Below are 16,792 nucleotides of genomic sequence, written 5' to 3'. Positions count from 1 at the left end.
TGAGCGTCGGTGTACCAGTGGGATAGTCATGTCGATTCTTTGTTGTACAGGATGTTTTGTTTCTCGGCGAATGTTCGATCTACGTTAACAAGATAACGCTACATGTGATATTTGATCGTAAAACAAGTTCTCAAGTAGTTAAAGATGGCTCAAGTTGGGGATTCTCAGCGGAAAGAGCAAGTAAAAGAATTTCAGCGAAATGCACATCGTTTACTATCCGATGATGATCGTAATTATTTACATTATACACTTAAAGAATACCAGACTTACAAGTCGGTGGAAAAGCTGGTGCTTGCACTAAAATCGTGCTTGGATAATCCTCGCAAGAAGGACCTACTTGTGGATATTCGAAACCTCATTCCATCCGCGCATTTGAGCAGGTTCGATACTTTAGCTCCGTACAGCGAAATGGCGCATCCGTTCCAACCACCAAATCATGCAGCTCCGCATCGGAAGACGCAGAGTTTGCCCCACAGTTACAAAAACAACGAGTTACGAGCTGTTGGAAGGAGTTCCTCGCCGAATAATAGTGGTTCTTTTAGAATGATAACCTTAACAAGAACTTCTCCCGAAGATTCTTTGGGTTTCAAAATAAAAGGTGGCCGGGATTCTGATAGTGCATTGTATATCTCTGAAGTAGATGATGATTCCTCCGCTGCTACACAGGGTCTCAAAAAGGGAGATCAGTTAATTGAGGTCAACGGAATAGATTTTGAGAAGATAACCAAAAGTTCCGCCGAGAACCTTCTCGGCACGATGAGTAAAATGAAATTGGTCGTCAAGTCGGTTGGTGTTCCAACAGAACTTGATTTATCTGACTCTTGGTAGGTACCAAACTATCAAATCTAGATAAATGTAATTGATTCATTGATATTATCCCAGTTATTAATTTTTATGTTTGCCCCACTTAAAGACTTCTACTGCCCGTTGCAGAAGTATGTATGCGTTAAAACAATTGTCACTACGGCAGACACAACAAGTTGCACGCGTATGGCTTTTCTGTTTATCCGTTCATGACGTCCACTTAAACTTTAATAATGTACCTCTCTGCAGGTAAAAATTTTGTGCCAAAAAAGACATGGAATTTTTTTCAAGTTTGTAAACCGTAAATGAAGTCGTGGTTTGCGGTTCCTTTGATATTGACGTGAGGGATGATTATCGCCAATTTCGCGACAAATTTTAGGTACTGTTTACTTTCGAAAATTGGAGTTGTTGCTTTTTAAACTTCGAAGCTGTAATCATGTCCTTTCCCCCTTATGCTTATTTTTATCGTCATTCCAATTAAACGAAATCGCGCTAAAACTACAGTTGTATTTTGATATCTGTTGGTGGCATACGACTTTCTCACTGTGACAGTGATATTGTTAGAATTGTTGTCTTCTCGTTGAAAATGATAGCGTTTCGTGAAAGTCCAGGTACTTACGCTTTGACCTGACGCCAAATTTTTGACCTCTATTATAAACATCCATAAAACTAAAGAATTCAACTTGCTCTATCAAAATTCTATGAAGATTACTACCTGCCATCAAAATTAACATAGAGATTTGTTTATGTCTATAATAAACATTGCCGCCACTGTTGCGATACTGTTGTACAGCATGTTAGCGTGTTGCGTGCTATTTCTGCACTTGACTGCTTTTTGGATTAAATGTTTAGTAAAGTCATCGATGCTTTTCAAATTTTTAGTATATTCGTTTTAGCACACTACAGCCAATATCAATGATTATCACGTTGATTTACCTTATGCGTGTGTGTACGAAGGCTAACTTAAGGAATGACTTTCGCCAAACGATGTGGCATATTATTGTTCGATTTGCCTTTTACCGTTCCACCTGTATGAATTTTACGTGTAACAGCTGTACTTCTGTGACGAGAAACAAGCCTAGAGCAGCGACGGAAGCCATTGTGATAAATTAGATTGATGAAATTTGTCAAGTGATCAATTAATAAGTATTGAAAACAGTTCATATGAATATAGTTTTCTGTTTTTACGCCTTGAACAACAATACCTTATAATCCGAAACAGCTGGTCAATAGAGTGTCAGTCTGTCGTGCCACAGTTATTATCATAATACAGACTTGAAGAAAGTTCATTGGGGTTGTTTCTGAAGCTCTCACCTTTTATCTCTAAAATTAGATATTGCTCAAGTATTATTTTTGAGTTTAGGCTGAGAGCAACTTTCAACAAGATTGAAGGCTTTGTCCGTTGTGAGAGAGAGTGAAATAAATGTTTCTTTTTGTTTCTTGGTATTGATGAATTAACTATTAATCTGTAGGATGACCAAAATTTGTTAAGTTTGTATACATACAGTCATATCTCAAGTTAATGCAAGATCTGAAATGTTATAGCACTTTTTGAATAAGGTGGAACATCACTAACTTTGGTATATCAAAATTAAATGGTGTTAGCAAAACTTGTACATGAACATTGTGCCATAATATGCAAAATTATATACTATACTTTGTTTAACTTACACAATCTTACATGTATCTCACCGAGCTTATCAGTGAGAGCTTTTTTTTTTTTTTGGGTCCAAAATTAGCGCTGATAATTAACACTTAACTGATTTTTTTTTTTTCATTTTCATCCCAGGGGTCACAGGAATGGCAAAGTTGTTCAAAATGGAATAAGTGAAAATGATAGTTTACAGGTAAATGTCTTTTAAAACCTGTCATGTTTTAAAACTATTCATTTTATCTATCAAAGGTTACATTTTGTTTTTTTCAAAGATGTAGAGTTACATCTCCTTTTTCCTCCATTGGGACTATTTAGTTATTGTAACTTTGCATTCAAAGGTTGCCTTGATCATGTTGTGGTCATGGGATAAAAATTGAATATCCCACCCTTGAGTTTGAGTTGCCAATTCTCCCTTCTAAGAGTAATTTTAGATCAGTTAAAAAGATTTTCTTACAATTAATATTATTCTGTTCTGTTTGTGTACCATACGAATTCTGGATGCATTTTGTATCTGTTACATAATATTTTTTGTTGTCAAAAGGAATTTTTCTTTTTAATTGCTTATAAAAACACAGTAGAGAGTTTCTAGGGTGACGTTTCGAGTGTTAGCCTTTCGTCAGAGCTCTGATGCAGAACTAAAGCTCAAAATGTCAGCTTCAATACTCAGAAGCCAATTTACATTCTAAAACCAAATTTATCTAATTTAAAAGAATATTTATTACTGCAAGAGAGAAGAATTATCCATCAGAACATGGGAGTTAAAGGGGTTACTTGTATTTTTGATCAGGCAAGTAGTGGAAGTGGCAGTCTCAGGATAGCTCTTCAACATAATTCTCATTTGCTGGACAAAGCTGATGAGAGGAAAGTCAATCTTCAAATACAATCAACAGCCAATGGTTTTATAGGATTTAACATTCGTGGTGGAAGCGAATATGGCTTGGGTCTCTTTGTGTCTGGGTAAGAACAACATACATGTAGACAGCATTGACAATCATTTTCTTAGTTTGTTGGGAGGGTGCTTTCCATTGAGGCAAAGTTTTGTAATTTCGCTACAAAATCCAATTAAGTACAAAAGTTCACTAGAGGTTCCCCATAATGTATGAATACACTTTGAACTTGTGCGTGGACGTTCTGAAATTTTTTGTGTCTCATCTGTGATTTTGTTTGGCTTTTGTCTCTTGGCTGGGCAGACATGAGAAACAAATTTGCTCTGCATGATTGTGATATAATTCCATGATGTGTGGCTTTCAATTAAATCTAGACACTATCTTTTGAGCAAGTATCCTTGAAGTGATAATGGTAAATTTTTGTATCAAACCTTTTTTTCTGAATAGAGAGTACCCAAACATTCTAAAAGTTGCCTGTTATTTCAATTCATACAGCCTACAATTCATATGTGTTGGCCTTGAAATGTGTGGGTTTCCTCTGAATAAAGGGATGCCAAGACATAAAAATTTCTTTTACAAGACAGTGGAGTGATTGAGTTCAAAATCCTAATTGAATGCCATGTAGCAACCAAAGTGTTAAATTGATGTGTTTGAAAGTACAATTTTCATGTTTGTTTTTAACTAAACCTAGAGTTACATTTTACATTGGTTTTGTTTTTTATGCTTTGTAATGTGAAAAAATTTGCAAGTTCCTCTCAACAAAGTAGATAAAAAAACTTCATAGTTGTCTTTGTTGACTGATTGTCTACTTTGAATTAAAGTTTGTTTTGCTCTAACAACACAAAATCAAACAGCACTCCATTTCTCTATGCCCTTCTCCCTTTCTATCCTGTTTTCTTCTGTGAGGTTTAGAAACCTTATGATGCCATATGCAGAACAAAGCTGGACCTTAACAGATCATTTACTCTTTGTTTAGTGTTGATCCTGGCTCACTAGCAGAGCAAGCTGGCTTCAAAGTTGGTGACCAGATCATGGAAGTGAATGGAAAGAGCTTTGAAAACCTCAAGCACAATGAGGCCGTTGAATTTATTAAATCGCAAAAACACATAATGGTTACACTGAAGGTAACATATGTACTTCCTAGACATCCATTTACCTAACTTTTAAGCTTTCAGATCACTCATACATTAGGGATTCTTTGATCAGGTTTGTAGTGAATCATAGGTTTGCAAATTGAATTTTAGGAATTTACAGTCATGTTCATATACACCATCATAGAAGGTAGCACTGGTTTCTCACACCTGATGTTATAAGAGTGAGTTGGCTTAAAGTCTTTTTGTGGTTCATATTAACAGAAGTCACTTGTGTACTGATCTCTTTATCTCTCTGCTGATGCAATGTTCAGTATCACAATACTATCAGAACAGTGTAGATGACCTTAAGCTGATTTTATGAGAGCCTTCTCATTTTAACAACAACAAACATATGAAACATATGAGTGAACTGCGGTTATGAGACGTATATAAGAACGATCCTTCGCAGTAAAGCACTATTTGAGCAATAGTGGAAATCAGACCTGAAAAAAATTTCAGGCCTGTACGGGATTCGAACCACTGACCTCTGCGATACTAGTGCAGCGCTCTACCAATTGAGCTAACAAGCCAACTGGGAGCAGGCCATCAAATTAATTCGATATAAACCCGTAGATGATAAATAGTATCGCAGAGGTCAGTGGTTCGAATCCCGTACAGGCCTGAAATTTTTTTCAGGTCTGATTTCCACTATTGCTCAAATAGTGCTTTACTGCGAAGGATCGTTCTTATATACGTCTCATAACCGCAGTTCACTCATATGTTTCATATGTTTGTTGTTGTTCGATTTATCATCTACGGGTTTATATCGAATTAATTTGATGGCCTGCTCCCAGTTGGCTTGTTAGCTCAATTGGTAGAGCGCTGCACTAGTATCGCAGAGGTCAGTGGTTCGAATCCCGTACAGGCCTGAAATTTTTTTCAGGTCTGATTTCCACTATTGCTCAAATAGTGCTTTACTGCGAAGGATCGTTCTTATATACGTCTCATAACCGCAGTTCACTCATATGTTTCATATGTTTGTTGTTGTTCGATTTATCATCTACGGGTTTATATCGAATTAATTTGATGGCCTGCTCCCAGTTGGCTTGTTAGCTCAATTGGTAGAGCGCTGCACTAGTATCGCAGAGGTCAGTGGTTCGAATCCCGTACAGGCCTGAAATTTTTTTCAGGTCTGATTTCCACTATTGCTCAAATAGTGCTTTACTGCGAAGGATCGTTCTTATATACGCCTTCTCATTTTATGCATGATTTTGTAGGCTGTGGGAAGACTTCCAGAGGCAAAACATTACCACTCACAAATAAGTTGGGTTTACCCTGATGGACGTGTTGTGGTTGGTAAGTAATCTGATGTGATAGAACTCACTAGGAAGTAAAAAGTTGTATCCTCCTGCTTTTGACTGTGTGACTGTTTGACAAATAGAAATCATTATTATATTAACAATGTCCTTTTTTTTTCTTATTTTCTGTTTTTTTTTTAGAGGGAAAAGAAACTTTTACCAGATCAATTTCAGCTCCAGCCTCTCCAGTCTCCTCTCTTGAACTCAGTCATTCTAGTACCCAGTTTCCTGATTTAGGAGAAATGCCAACAAGGGACACGCCCAGTCCTAGACCACAGTTACGTGAAGCTAGTGTCCAGACTCCTCAACCTCCTCCTGAACTTCCTCCAGAACTTGTGCCTGAAACAAGAGAAGAAGTTGTAGTTGTTCAAGTGAAACAGGATTTTGCAGATTTACAAAGAACACAGAGCTCCAAAAGTCTGGGAACATCATCAACTAACAGTGGTGATGATAGTGAAAAGCAGAATTCAATTCGATCAGCGCATTCTTTTGAAAGTGTCAGCAGCAGTAGAGAGGAAATGGCTAAGAGGTATTCAGTGTCTAGCATGAGCAAGGAGGAGGCCATTTTGAGTGGCAGTGACAGTGAACTGAATGATAAAAGAAAAGTGAAAAAATCCAAGTCTTTCCTTCAGAAACATGGGGACAAAATTAAGTCCAAGTTGAGCTTCAGGAAGAAGGGAAAACCAAAAGTTGAACAAAGAGGTAAGGCAGAAAATTAGCGATCAGTGTTAAAGTGTTAAATTTTTTTTCCTACCTCATTTCCAGTTGTGTCAGTTGTAGCAGAGTTCATTAAGAAAGTTGTGGATCTTATGTGAAAGTTTGGTTTGCCTCAACTTGTGATCAAGGAGTTTATTTGATGTGTTTTTAACCAAACATTAAGGCAAATAAGGTAGTTTCTGAGCTGCATGCAGAAGCATTCATGTTTCAGAATTTTCAGTTGGCATAGTTAACTTTACCAAGAACTGTTCATTTTATGGTGTCATCGGTGGTTGGTACGTACAGTTTGTTGCATCTCAACTTGCGTTTTGTTAACTTTCATTATGTGTTTGTGAAGATCATTTCTTGTCTATTTCCCCTTTCTTTTTGTTTTTAATGTTGTGATTGTTGGGTAACACATCAAGGTAAAAAGAGCATCAGATATGACACTTTGTTCTTAATTCGAAATAATAGAATGAGTTGAAAGCTATTTCTAAACTAATACTCGTGTGTGACACAATTTTGCTAACATTAGAAGTTTATCATCCTTAGTACTAAATTCAAACGAATCACTCTTTTGAATGAAGCTAGCACAAGATTAAGATCAGCTATTTGTAAGTAAGGTAATCTGTTAAAGTTATGATAATGGCTTCATGCTCACCCAAAAGACGAGATAACCAGTCAATATGTGCAAATGCACGCGATAGTTAAAATTTTATATTCGAATTACATGTAGTATCCAAAATAGTTCAACAGTAAATTACAGTAACTTAAGCCTTATCAATGAATGTTTGTTTTAAAGTAGACGTAAAGGAGTGCACAACAATACTCTAATGATACATAGAAAGTAAATATTTGATCTTCGCTTGCAGCGCCCGTGGCAAAAGATGAAGCGAATCCTGTGTTCTGATTGGTTACCCGAGCGGGCGAGATGAGCCCATCTTGCTTGCTCGGGATTGCCCGCATTGATCCCGCGCACAAAAAAAAATAGAATTAGAACTACGTTCGTAATTCTTGGACAATTTTGGCGTTGGAAACGCAAAAAGTAGCAGAAGATAGTCGAAACAAAGAAAACAGAAACGATTCTCGTGAGTTTGTTGCCGCCAGGAACCAATTAGGGCGTCTCTAATGACAATCCTTTGATAATAATAATAATATAACATAATTATAGTAATTCTATCTCGATAACCCAGAGATTTTCTTTTTAATGTTGTGTTCTTGGGTCTGCTTTTGTTTCATGTTTCTTGTTGCTTTTTCGTGTTTAGTCTGTCGTGAGATGCAACTCCCTGTGCATGCAACCCCCATTTTTGAGAAGGGTTTTGGTACTCAATTAATGTTAGGTGGTTCCACAAGACAACAGATGTTGCTGTACATTGAAGAAAAGGCTAAAAAGATTCTGGTAGTGGACGAATACAACGCTGTCATCAGGCACATCAAACAGGTATATTTTCAAGGATTTCTACAGGGCTATATCCATTAGCTCATGTTGCTTTTTAGGAGACTTCGCCCAGACATGCAATGAACAGTGTACAAAAGGGAAATTTAGTGATACTGTCGCGAGAAATCAGATGTTGTTGATCACTCTTAGGAGGAAAGGGTTAAACAATAATTATCCTTTTTAATTGATAATTTCTGCAACGTTTCAAAATACCAACAATCCGCGAATCAAAACCTACACTTTTTACCATACATAAGTGGGGATGGAGGGAGGGAGCGGAGCAAGAATTTTCTTCCCTTTGTGCAAATTTGAAAACTTCAGGCGCCATATTTTCGGCATTACTTTGGATTCAGAATGTATATTTGAATTTTTTTCAGAGGGTTGTTGGATGTACTGTTTTTGGTTTTTTTGGATTATTTTTATCCTTCTGAATGATAGAATTGTTCAAAACCTTTCTATTTTGCCGTTGTAGTACCAAGAAGATTCTGAAGTAGAATCTCTTGTACATAAACTGCTGGCAATACTGGACAAGCCAGAAAAGGCTCTTTTGTTGAGAGATATAAGGTGAGCTCCAAAGATCTGGAATTCCCTTCCTGTTACTTTTCTGTCAAGTTTTCCCAATTTTAAGAAAAAACTGCTAAAGTTTTTAGTAAAATAATGACTGAATTGGCAAAGCCGCACACTTGTAGCACTATCTATGTAAGCGTATTGTTACGTTCGAGGTGGCCCCAGCTAAAAGCCTGGTGATTTCTAGAGGTCACCTCGCCATACATTAACCATCGATAAATTGTTCATATATTAGGTAAAAAAGGCAAATAAATAAATTTGAATTTGAAGGAATCTTCGCCGTCATTGCAAATATCTTCACTACCAATACAGGAAGCAACCAGTCGTTGTATCAATTCGCATCATTTGAAGGGGGAGGGGTCGGGGGAATTTTTGTGAAAATGTTTGTCCCTTTGATGGAAGTTTGTTCCTGATACAAGTGACATGAAATTAAACCGAATTGAATTCGTGAATGAAATTAATGCCTTAAAAATAACATTTACAGTTTCGTCTTATTTTTAACTGGGAATAGTTTGTAGCCAAAGAAAATTACCCCGAATCTTAGACAAGCTTAGAGATTGTATAATAATATGGGATCTTTTGAAGTTCAGCTAAAACGAAGCGAATTTAACCAATTCTTATATTTCTTTGAAATCGATTCTTGGACTTGAATTATCGCTCAGATTTTATCAAAAAAACTTGGAGATCTTTTGGGTACTAATTAGAAATCTTTTTAGCATGTTGAAATAATCTAACAGAGCGTACCGCCCGCGCAAGTGATCGGTGGATGTTCACTTCCCGTGTACATTGGCTGGCTACAAGCATGTCTATCTAATAAATGAAAATTCCCCCAAGATATTATTCCACTTTCTGAAAGCTTACTTGGAAAATGTGTACATTATGATTTGTCAAATTCATTTACAGAACGTTAGTTTTACCGTATGACCTTGGAAGGTTTGATGCTATGGTGTCGGCGCATGAAAAAGAGGCTCTGGAGTACCTGAGTGGATTCGTACCTGGTATGAGCAAATAATCTCTAGATTTTTCCTAACACATCAGTGTTGTCGTGGTTTTGAATTCTCTGTCTGATGTAATTTTTATGGTTCTCTCTCCTTTCTAAGGTTCGCCAACCATAATACCTACCGTTGCTGAGAAACCGAAACGTCAACTTGTGGCTGCAATTCAAGGTAGTGTTTTAGAGAAACGGGAAGCCGACGGGCAGGTTCTCATTATTAGGGAATTCAAGAGAATCACGACGGCAACAACAACGGGAACATTTTTTTTTTCAATTCGTCTATACTTTTCTTTCATTTTTTAAAGTGAACGATCCTTTGGGGAAAAAATGTCGAATTTTCTTTCAAGATCGTGTACATAGAATTTCTAACTCAATAGGAATGCCGAAGGGAACAAAAAAAAGTTTTTATTAATTTAAAACTGTTGCAGTTGGGGGCATTGTCTTACTACGACCGTAAATAAGTAATGACCAAGATGGTATCTTACATTGAAGTGGGTGGGATGTTTTGCTTTGCTAACTTGTTGATGATTTTTTTGTCATTTGGTAACGAGAAGTGCCTGCTGTGAATTATTTTATGTTAGTACAGCCCACGCTCGTTATTAGCAGTCTGTTATCTGCAAATGCACACAAACTTGATCAGTAATTTGGCGAATAAGCATCGTGGGGAAAAGAGCTTTTTTTAAATTTCCTGGGTTGCCGTCTTAATTGGGTATTTTGTAACTTCCCATTCACAGACAGCAGAGGGAGTTTTCAATTACGAACGAAGGAAGAAGTGGAGAAAATCAAACAGGAGAAGGAAGAAATGGAAAAAAAGCGAGAACAAACAGCGTGGCTGGGTGGCAGCATTCTCGATCGACATACACGAACACCGAACAACCCAAATGCTCTCATACATTTACCGGAAAACTATCGAATGGATTCCGTCGCTGGGAAAGATTCGACCACAAGGAGCATCGCTCCAACTTCATTTGGTGTTCCAGTGATACAGGTAAACAGCGGTGAGGCGTCCAGAGGAACGAAACACGATGAAAACGACAATGAACGACTCGTGGCGTCGAACTCGCTCCTTGTTCCCGACAGAGTATCGATCGAGTATAAGGACGACGAGGAAGTAGTTCCTGCGGCGTCCACTTCATCTGGGTCTTCTTTGTCGATGGGAGTTCCGGTTATATCTGTTTCTAATGAGAACAAAGGGGTAACGATACTTCTCTCCAAAAAGAGAACAAGTTTAGGTAAGGAACTGTTTATCCTCTGAAATTTAGGGAAAACCAATATGTTACTTTTCGAACTGATTCCGGAAAGGAATTTGCTTAACTCGCGCCAAGTCTTTTGGGAAACCATTTTGGAGAAGGGTTTATTCGCTCCTTGTTGAATTCTTTGGATTTTCTTAAGCATAACCTGTAGAATTTTATCAGTTACTGTGATATAATTTTGTCACTCTTGATAGCGTGCGACAAATAAGCAGAGCGATAGGCACTGAGAATGTATTTTCTGTCCCGTTGCAGGGACCTGAAATCGTACGGAATGATAGCAGTGATTATAATCACTTTGATTTGAGTTTATTTATTTGTCCAGGTATAAGTATTTCCGGAGGAAAAGGCTCCAAGACGCAACCCGAAGTCAGGGTAGAGAAAATTTTCCCTGGTGGCGCTGCAGCTGATGATGGAAGACTCAAGGTAAGGAGACCTAGACACATTTACAATATATCCAGCCTACAACCAGGTCGCGGGGGCCCCTCATTATTAGCGCTTTAGTACGACAGGTGTTTTCGCCCGCGGGGAAGTTTGAGGCCTTGAGATCATGAGAGAGGTCTAGAATGGGTTTAGTGCCAGGACCCCGGCCAATCTCCCGCCAACTCGCCGCGTACAGTTACATCCCGTATGTGGAAAGGTTGGTGTATCAGCAATTTAAACGGGTCTCGTGCTAATGCATGTTGTGTTGTGATTTCTTCCCTGTTAGAGCGGCGATGAAATTCTGTCTGTGGACGGTGACAGCCTTGAAGATGCTACACATTCCGAGGCTGTGGATATCATCAGGAAGTCGTATAACAACAAGAGTAAGGATGTCATGGAAATTGTAGTGATACCCAAGCAATAGCAGAGTTTTGTGGAGTATTTATCCGTTGGTATAGAGTTAGCTGTACATCGAAAAGGCACAAATCACACAGATTACCACTTAACTTCACTCAGAGCAAAAAAAAAGGTTACAATTTAGTTTACTGTCAGAAGAAGGAAAAGAGTATACTGCCTCCAGTAGACGATCCCTTCAGAAATTCTATCCCTTTAGCCAACGTTCACATTAATTCGTGTTAGAAATTTGCTCGATCAGTTTTCAGCTAGTGTTCAGAAGGCAGTAAGTTTCCGCATCGTTTCTGTTTGCAGTTGTGCTGATATTTTAACACCAATTTTCTCCTCAGAATGACCAGTATAAGTAAATTCATGAAACATGTAATTCTAGATCAAAGTTTGCAACACAGCGCTTTTGGCCAGAATTGTAAATACATCAAAACGCTTTTAGTCATATCACATTTACCTATTGCTGCCCCCCTTCCCCCCCACTACGGGTTCTCAGCCCTCTCGTTCCTGCCACCAAGAATCCTTTTTTAATTCAATATTCCTTAATACACCGCTGACCATTGACTCGCCTACAATTTTTACTTTTAGAATCGATGTATTTTACAATTTCTGCTATTTGGTTTTACAACTGGGCGCAGGACGTCCTTTTGAAAGCAAAAAAGAATGCTTATTTCACACGGTTACACGTCTTATGCATTTATTAAATGAATAATATTGCAGTCGTACACACAGTCCGTTTCAATTAAGTTGGGTAGCATTTGGTAGAATTTTATTTTCCTCTTAATTTTTGAAAAAGTTTTGTAGAAAATATTTGCAATAGTGTTTTCAGAAATTGTGAAGTTTTGTGATTTGATTAAATTTTTTCTGGTTTAGTAATTGACAAAACATCTTTTTGGATAGACCCCCGGCCATGTTGTGAACATCGTTTGTAATCTTGATTAGTGTGTTACCCAAGAAAGATCTCTTTATTAGATCTTTAAAAAGAATTATTTGCTAACCATTGCTGTCTCAGTACAAAAAATGAATTTTTCCTTTGCCACAGCCATATTTTTGTAAGATAAAGTGGAGAGAATCTTTTTAACATATGATGTACATTTATCAGTAACCATAATTTGAAGTAAAATTCGATATTCAGCATAGATGTTGTTGATGTGGTATATTACTACTGTTTTCAGTTTTGTTAGAAACATGGAAGGACTCTTTACTTGTCCCTGGCAAACTTTACTCCCAAAAATACTGTTCCTGTTTAAACACTATAAATGGCACCAAAAACTAAAATAAAAAGACTGTCTTTCTACTCTTGTCTCTCTTCTACTGCCTCGTCATTCAAACATCCACCTTGCAAAACTCATGAAAAACTGAATTTCTTTTTGAGAGTACCTTCACACAATCAGAGGAAATTGAATTATCCAGTTCCCATCTGGCCTTGTTAAGAGAGATATGTGAGAATCCATTTTACAGAGACAAAAGCAAAAATTGCAACATCACAATTGACCTGATGGGTCATGCTCTCAATTTACTATTTACCTGTGTGATTAAAGCGAGAGCCTAAAGAACATTGACCTACAGTTTCACCATTGCCAGCTTTCACTGTCACACCATCATCAAAACCGTTCCACATATTACATCAAGAATCAAAGAGAAAAGAAGATGAACAATCAATCATTCTCACAAAGATTCAGGTCTGTGAGATGTCTGGTGTGAGAGATTTTCAAAGAAAGGAGCCTTTCTCACATGAATGTGTTTCTCTGTTTGTTACAAGGACACGGGTAAATAATGCTACATCTCATACAAATGGATGCACAGTAGTACTGTGGCTTGGACAGAAGCAGTATTAGTTTAACAAAGTAATATAAATATTGTTATCATTATTATTACCATCATTAGTGTCCCTGCTTCCCCCCAATTTATCTCTCTCACACCTCCACCTACTATAGAGGAAAGGGCTCCAGGAAAAAAACCTCAATAAGTTTGTTCAGGATCTTAAGGGACTTGCTGGTGTCAGGGAAGTGGACTTGCTGGTGTCAGGGAAGTGTGTGTGGGGGGAGGGGGAAGAGATACAGAAAGTTATTTGATCAATTAATATGACAAAGCTACACTACTAAGTTAATCAGCCTTTAATATCCCTATTATTTAGCATCTGAGAAAAATTCATACAAATGCTTTCTCAATGCATTTAAAAGACATACCAAGCTAGAGCTTCCCATATAGATGATCCTTGGGACACAAGTTGTTGGGGTGGGTGTCAAGATAAAAACAACATTCATCAACACATGATGGAAATAAAGAACAGGGAGTCATTATACTAGCAGTAAATATTCAAAATTTAGACTATGCTTACAGTTCAACTAACACAAACACTTAGATATATTTTACTAAGGAATTAAAATGCAACACAAAATAAAATAAAATAAAGGAAATTTGCTCCATTTAAAAGCTCACAACAGTTATGTTGGAGGTAAGTTGCATAACATTACTCTCAGTGACAAAACACGAGGTCTAGTTGCTTAACAATTATAACACTACCTTATTCGCTGTTTTTGCTTGAGAAAAACAAAATAAATTCACTAAAAAGGACATTCCACCTTCACCAATATCTGTACCCTTATGAAATTTCTGCCATAACCCAATACAATGGTTGACCAATAATGTTGGTTTAAGTCTCAGTGGAGTCTCGTTTGTCCAGGATGATGTTTTGCATGTCATTTGAATAGAAGCACTGAAACCCAATTAAACCATTTCTACAATTAAACTAACTACTTGAAACCTAATCATTAAAAGACAATGCATACCAAAAACAGATGCAAAGTACTGTTTCCTTATTTTGCTTATGCATTTTCTTCAAATCTGGAATCTAAAACTCCCAACTGATGGGAATATTAACCTTTTTAACTACTACGAAAATGAAGTGTTTTGTCTAAGCTGCGTGTCCTACCTGATGATTTTCTTACTTCTTAATACCTGACTGTTTAACAGAGTATTAAAACTGTAAATATAATTCAAGGTGTGATCACTAATAGGGTGGATGGGTTTATTATTTGCTGCTTTTCTGTGGACACACCGTGTTCATTACAGTCAAGTCATGTTGTTAGTTGGTTAATTTGTCAATGTGATACATGTCTGGTGTGTCGTTGAAATCTGTTGTGAGCGATTTGCAAACTGTGCTCACAAGTGCCTTGTTGACCTTTTGACTTTTCATTTGAAGGTTTCCTCTTTCTTTTTTCTCTTTCATTTGTACACTCCCTTCCACTTTACAAAGTTCAAGTATAGTATAGCAATCAAATTTTTGTCAAATCATAATCTATCACCAGGTTTTGAGGAAGTTCATGACTTCAACTCTCCACTCTGTTGCTGTTGTTGTTGTTGTTGTTGCTGCTGCTGCCGCTGCTCACTGTTGCCGCTCTTTCAACAGAGCTGTACAACTTGTAACTGCCTCCCCTCCCCTCCCCTCCCCTCTGTATGGTGTCTTCTTTCGTAGGTTGTGTTTTCAACTGTTAAGCATTTCTATGGTCAATGTCTTGTCTGTTTTCTGATCTCTGTTGCTGTCTTGTTTGGAGGCTTCTACAGTTTTTTTTCCCCAAAAATTTCAGTCTGAGAACACAAAGGATAAGAAGAAGGTATTCTTTAACTCCTCCTTGAAATGCATGACATACCGGTAGCTGTTGATTTAAAATGTCACCAAAGTCTCATCCTCCTTTGATTGCTGATCTGGTTTCTGTCTAAATGTTTGTGTGAAGTAACAAGTCTGGTTTTGGAGTCAAACCAATGATGTCCTTTTACCCCTATAATTATTAACTCAAATATTTCTTGGTAATGTCAGTCATGGTCACTTGTCGATTTCTACAATCCTTCCAAGGAGAACCTCACTTCTGTAGCACTGCACAAAATTTCATTCACTCACGATGTTCAGTCACTAGTCTTGTAAATACACATAACTTATGGAGCACACTATTCACGAATTCCATTTAAAAACAAAACAAAACAAACAAAAAACAATCTCTTGATAACTGTAACACATTTTACAATACTTCCACACATAACTAACACATCATTCAGTCTTTTGTACATTGTAGCCGTTTGCTTTTCTGTCTTGTCCAGTTTCTGTAAGCACTTCTTGAAAACCCAAATGACACAGCACTGCATCTTTGGTACAAGAAGCATGAAGATCCAGTGGGATACACCATTATCAACCACTATGTCACTTCAGTTTTTTCATCATCTTCATCATCATCATCTTCCTTAACTTGATGGTGGGCATTTTGGGTCTGCACCAACACACTCCAGTTGCAGGGGAAATACTGTCGTATTAGTGCTTTGCATTAGTCCATTATCATATCACTTAGTTTGCTACTAGTGCAAGATTTCTGCTCAGCTTCATACTTTAGTATGCATAGAGTCCTTGGTTAAAGTAAACAACAGTAAGATTACATTTGGAACTAAGGTTTTGTTTCACAATAAAATGGGGCTGTACCGAAATTTTATTATTGTTAGCAATTATGGTCAGAACTGTTTAAAATTTTCAAAACTTAGCAGTTACATACACATATTTAAACATGGTGTATCACACAGACTTGAAGCAGCAAACAAATTCTCTGGTGGACACATTGGTAAGTTAAATTTATCTTGTAAATATGGTTTGTAATTAAGTGTAGAAACTTCCTTCAAATGGCATGCAACAACATCAATTCCTTAAGTTTTTAGTTCAGTCTTCAGTCATCTGTCATATGAATGATTGTGCCCCTCCCTCAAAAACAAACACAAAAAAGTCAAAAATTGATAAAAATAATAAGCCTTCTTGGGGATAACTTCCAACTGATTATCAACCACTAAGAGGACTTTTGAATTCGGCTTTGTCTTTCTTCTCTTCCACCATTCACTGTAAGATCTGCTTTCGAAAGCTAACCAAACGTGAAGGCTGTAGGTTTGTGCAATGTGCTCTACTTCACAATATGGTATAATGTATTAATGACTATTAGTGCGATAATCTACTATATTTTGTTAATTCTTTTAGCCTGGTTGACTAGAAACCCTGTACAATCCTCTCAAATAATTGTTCTGGCTACAAGTAACTTCCTTGTGTTACTATTATCTAATCTCATCTAATCTACTCATCCGTTATATCATTGTTAGTAAACAGAAAGGCTGTTAGTATGTGGAATGAAATGAGTGATGTGACTGTGGTTTCACCCTAGTCTGTCGTATCTGTGGTGTCAACCTAAAGAATGTCCATTCTAAATGACAAAAAC

The 16,792-nt window shown here is 37.3% G+C and overlaps 1 protein-coding gene across 2 annotated transcripts; it reads left to right on the top strand.

The window, feature by feature from the left end:
• On the top strand, positions 1-12,302 carry LOC111325143 (PDZ domain-containing protein 7). 2 transcript variants are annotated; one of them, XM_022928880.2, is made up of 13 exons: positions 1-824; positions 2,594-2,651; positions 3,246-3,415; positions 4,322-4,469; positions 5,696-5,774; positions 5,918-6,478; positions 7,813-7,913; positions 8,383-8,474; positions 9,381-9,475; positions 9,578-9,643; positions 10,206-10,703; positions 11,047-11,147; positions 11,431-12,302. In XM_022928880.2, exons 1-13 carry the CDS (start codon positions 145-147, stop codon positions 11,566-11,568), a joined length of 2,787 nt encoding a protein of 928 aa, XP_022784615.1. In that variant the 5' UTR covers positions 1-144; the 3' UTR covers positions 11,569-12,302. The 2 variants fall into 2 exon arrangements, with proteins under 2 accessions (XP_022784615.1, XP_088615024.1); XM_088758898.1 differs by having other exon boundaries at positions 7,738-7,913; positions 11,431-11,717.
• The last annotated feature ends 4,490 nt before the right edge of the window (positions 12,303-16,792 follow it).

Source organism: Stylophora pistillata, chromosome 1 (genome assembly GCF_964205215.1).
Source record: "Stylophora pistillata chromosome 1, jaStyPist1.2, whole genome shotgun sequence".
Classification (NCBI taxonomy): Eukaryota; Metazoa; Cnidaria; class Anthozoa; order Scleractinia; family Pocilloporidae; genus Stylophora; species Stylophora pistillata.
The sequence above is the reverse complement of the archived record's forward strand: the minus strand, read 5'-3'. Positions and strand labels throughout refer to the sequence as shown.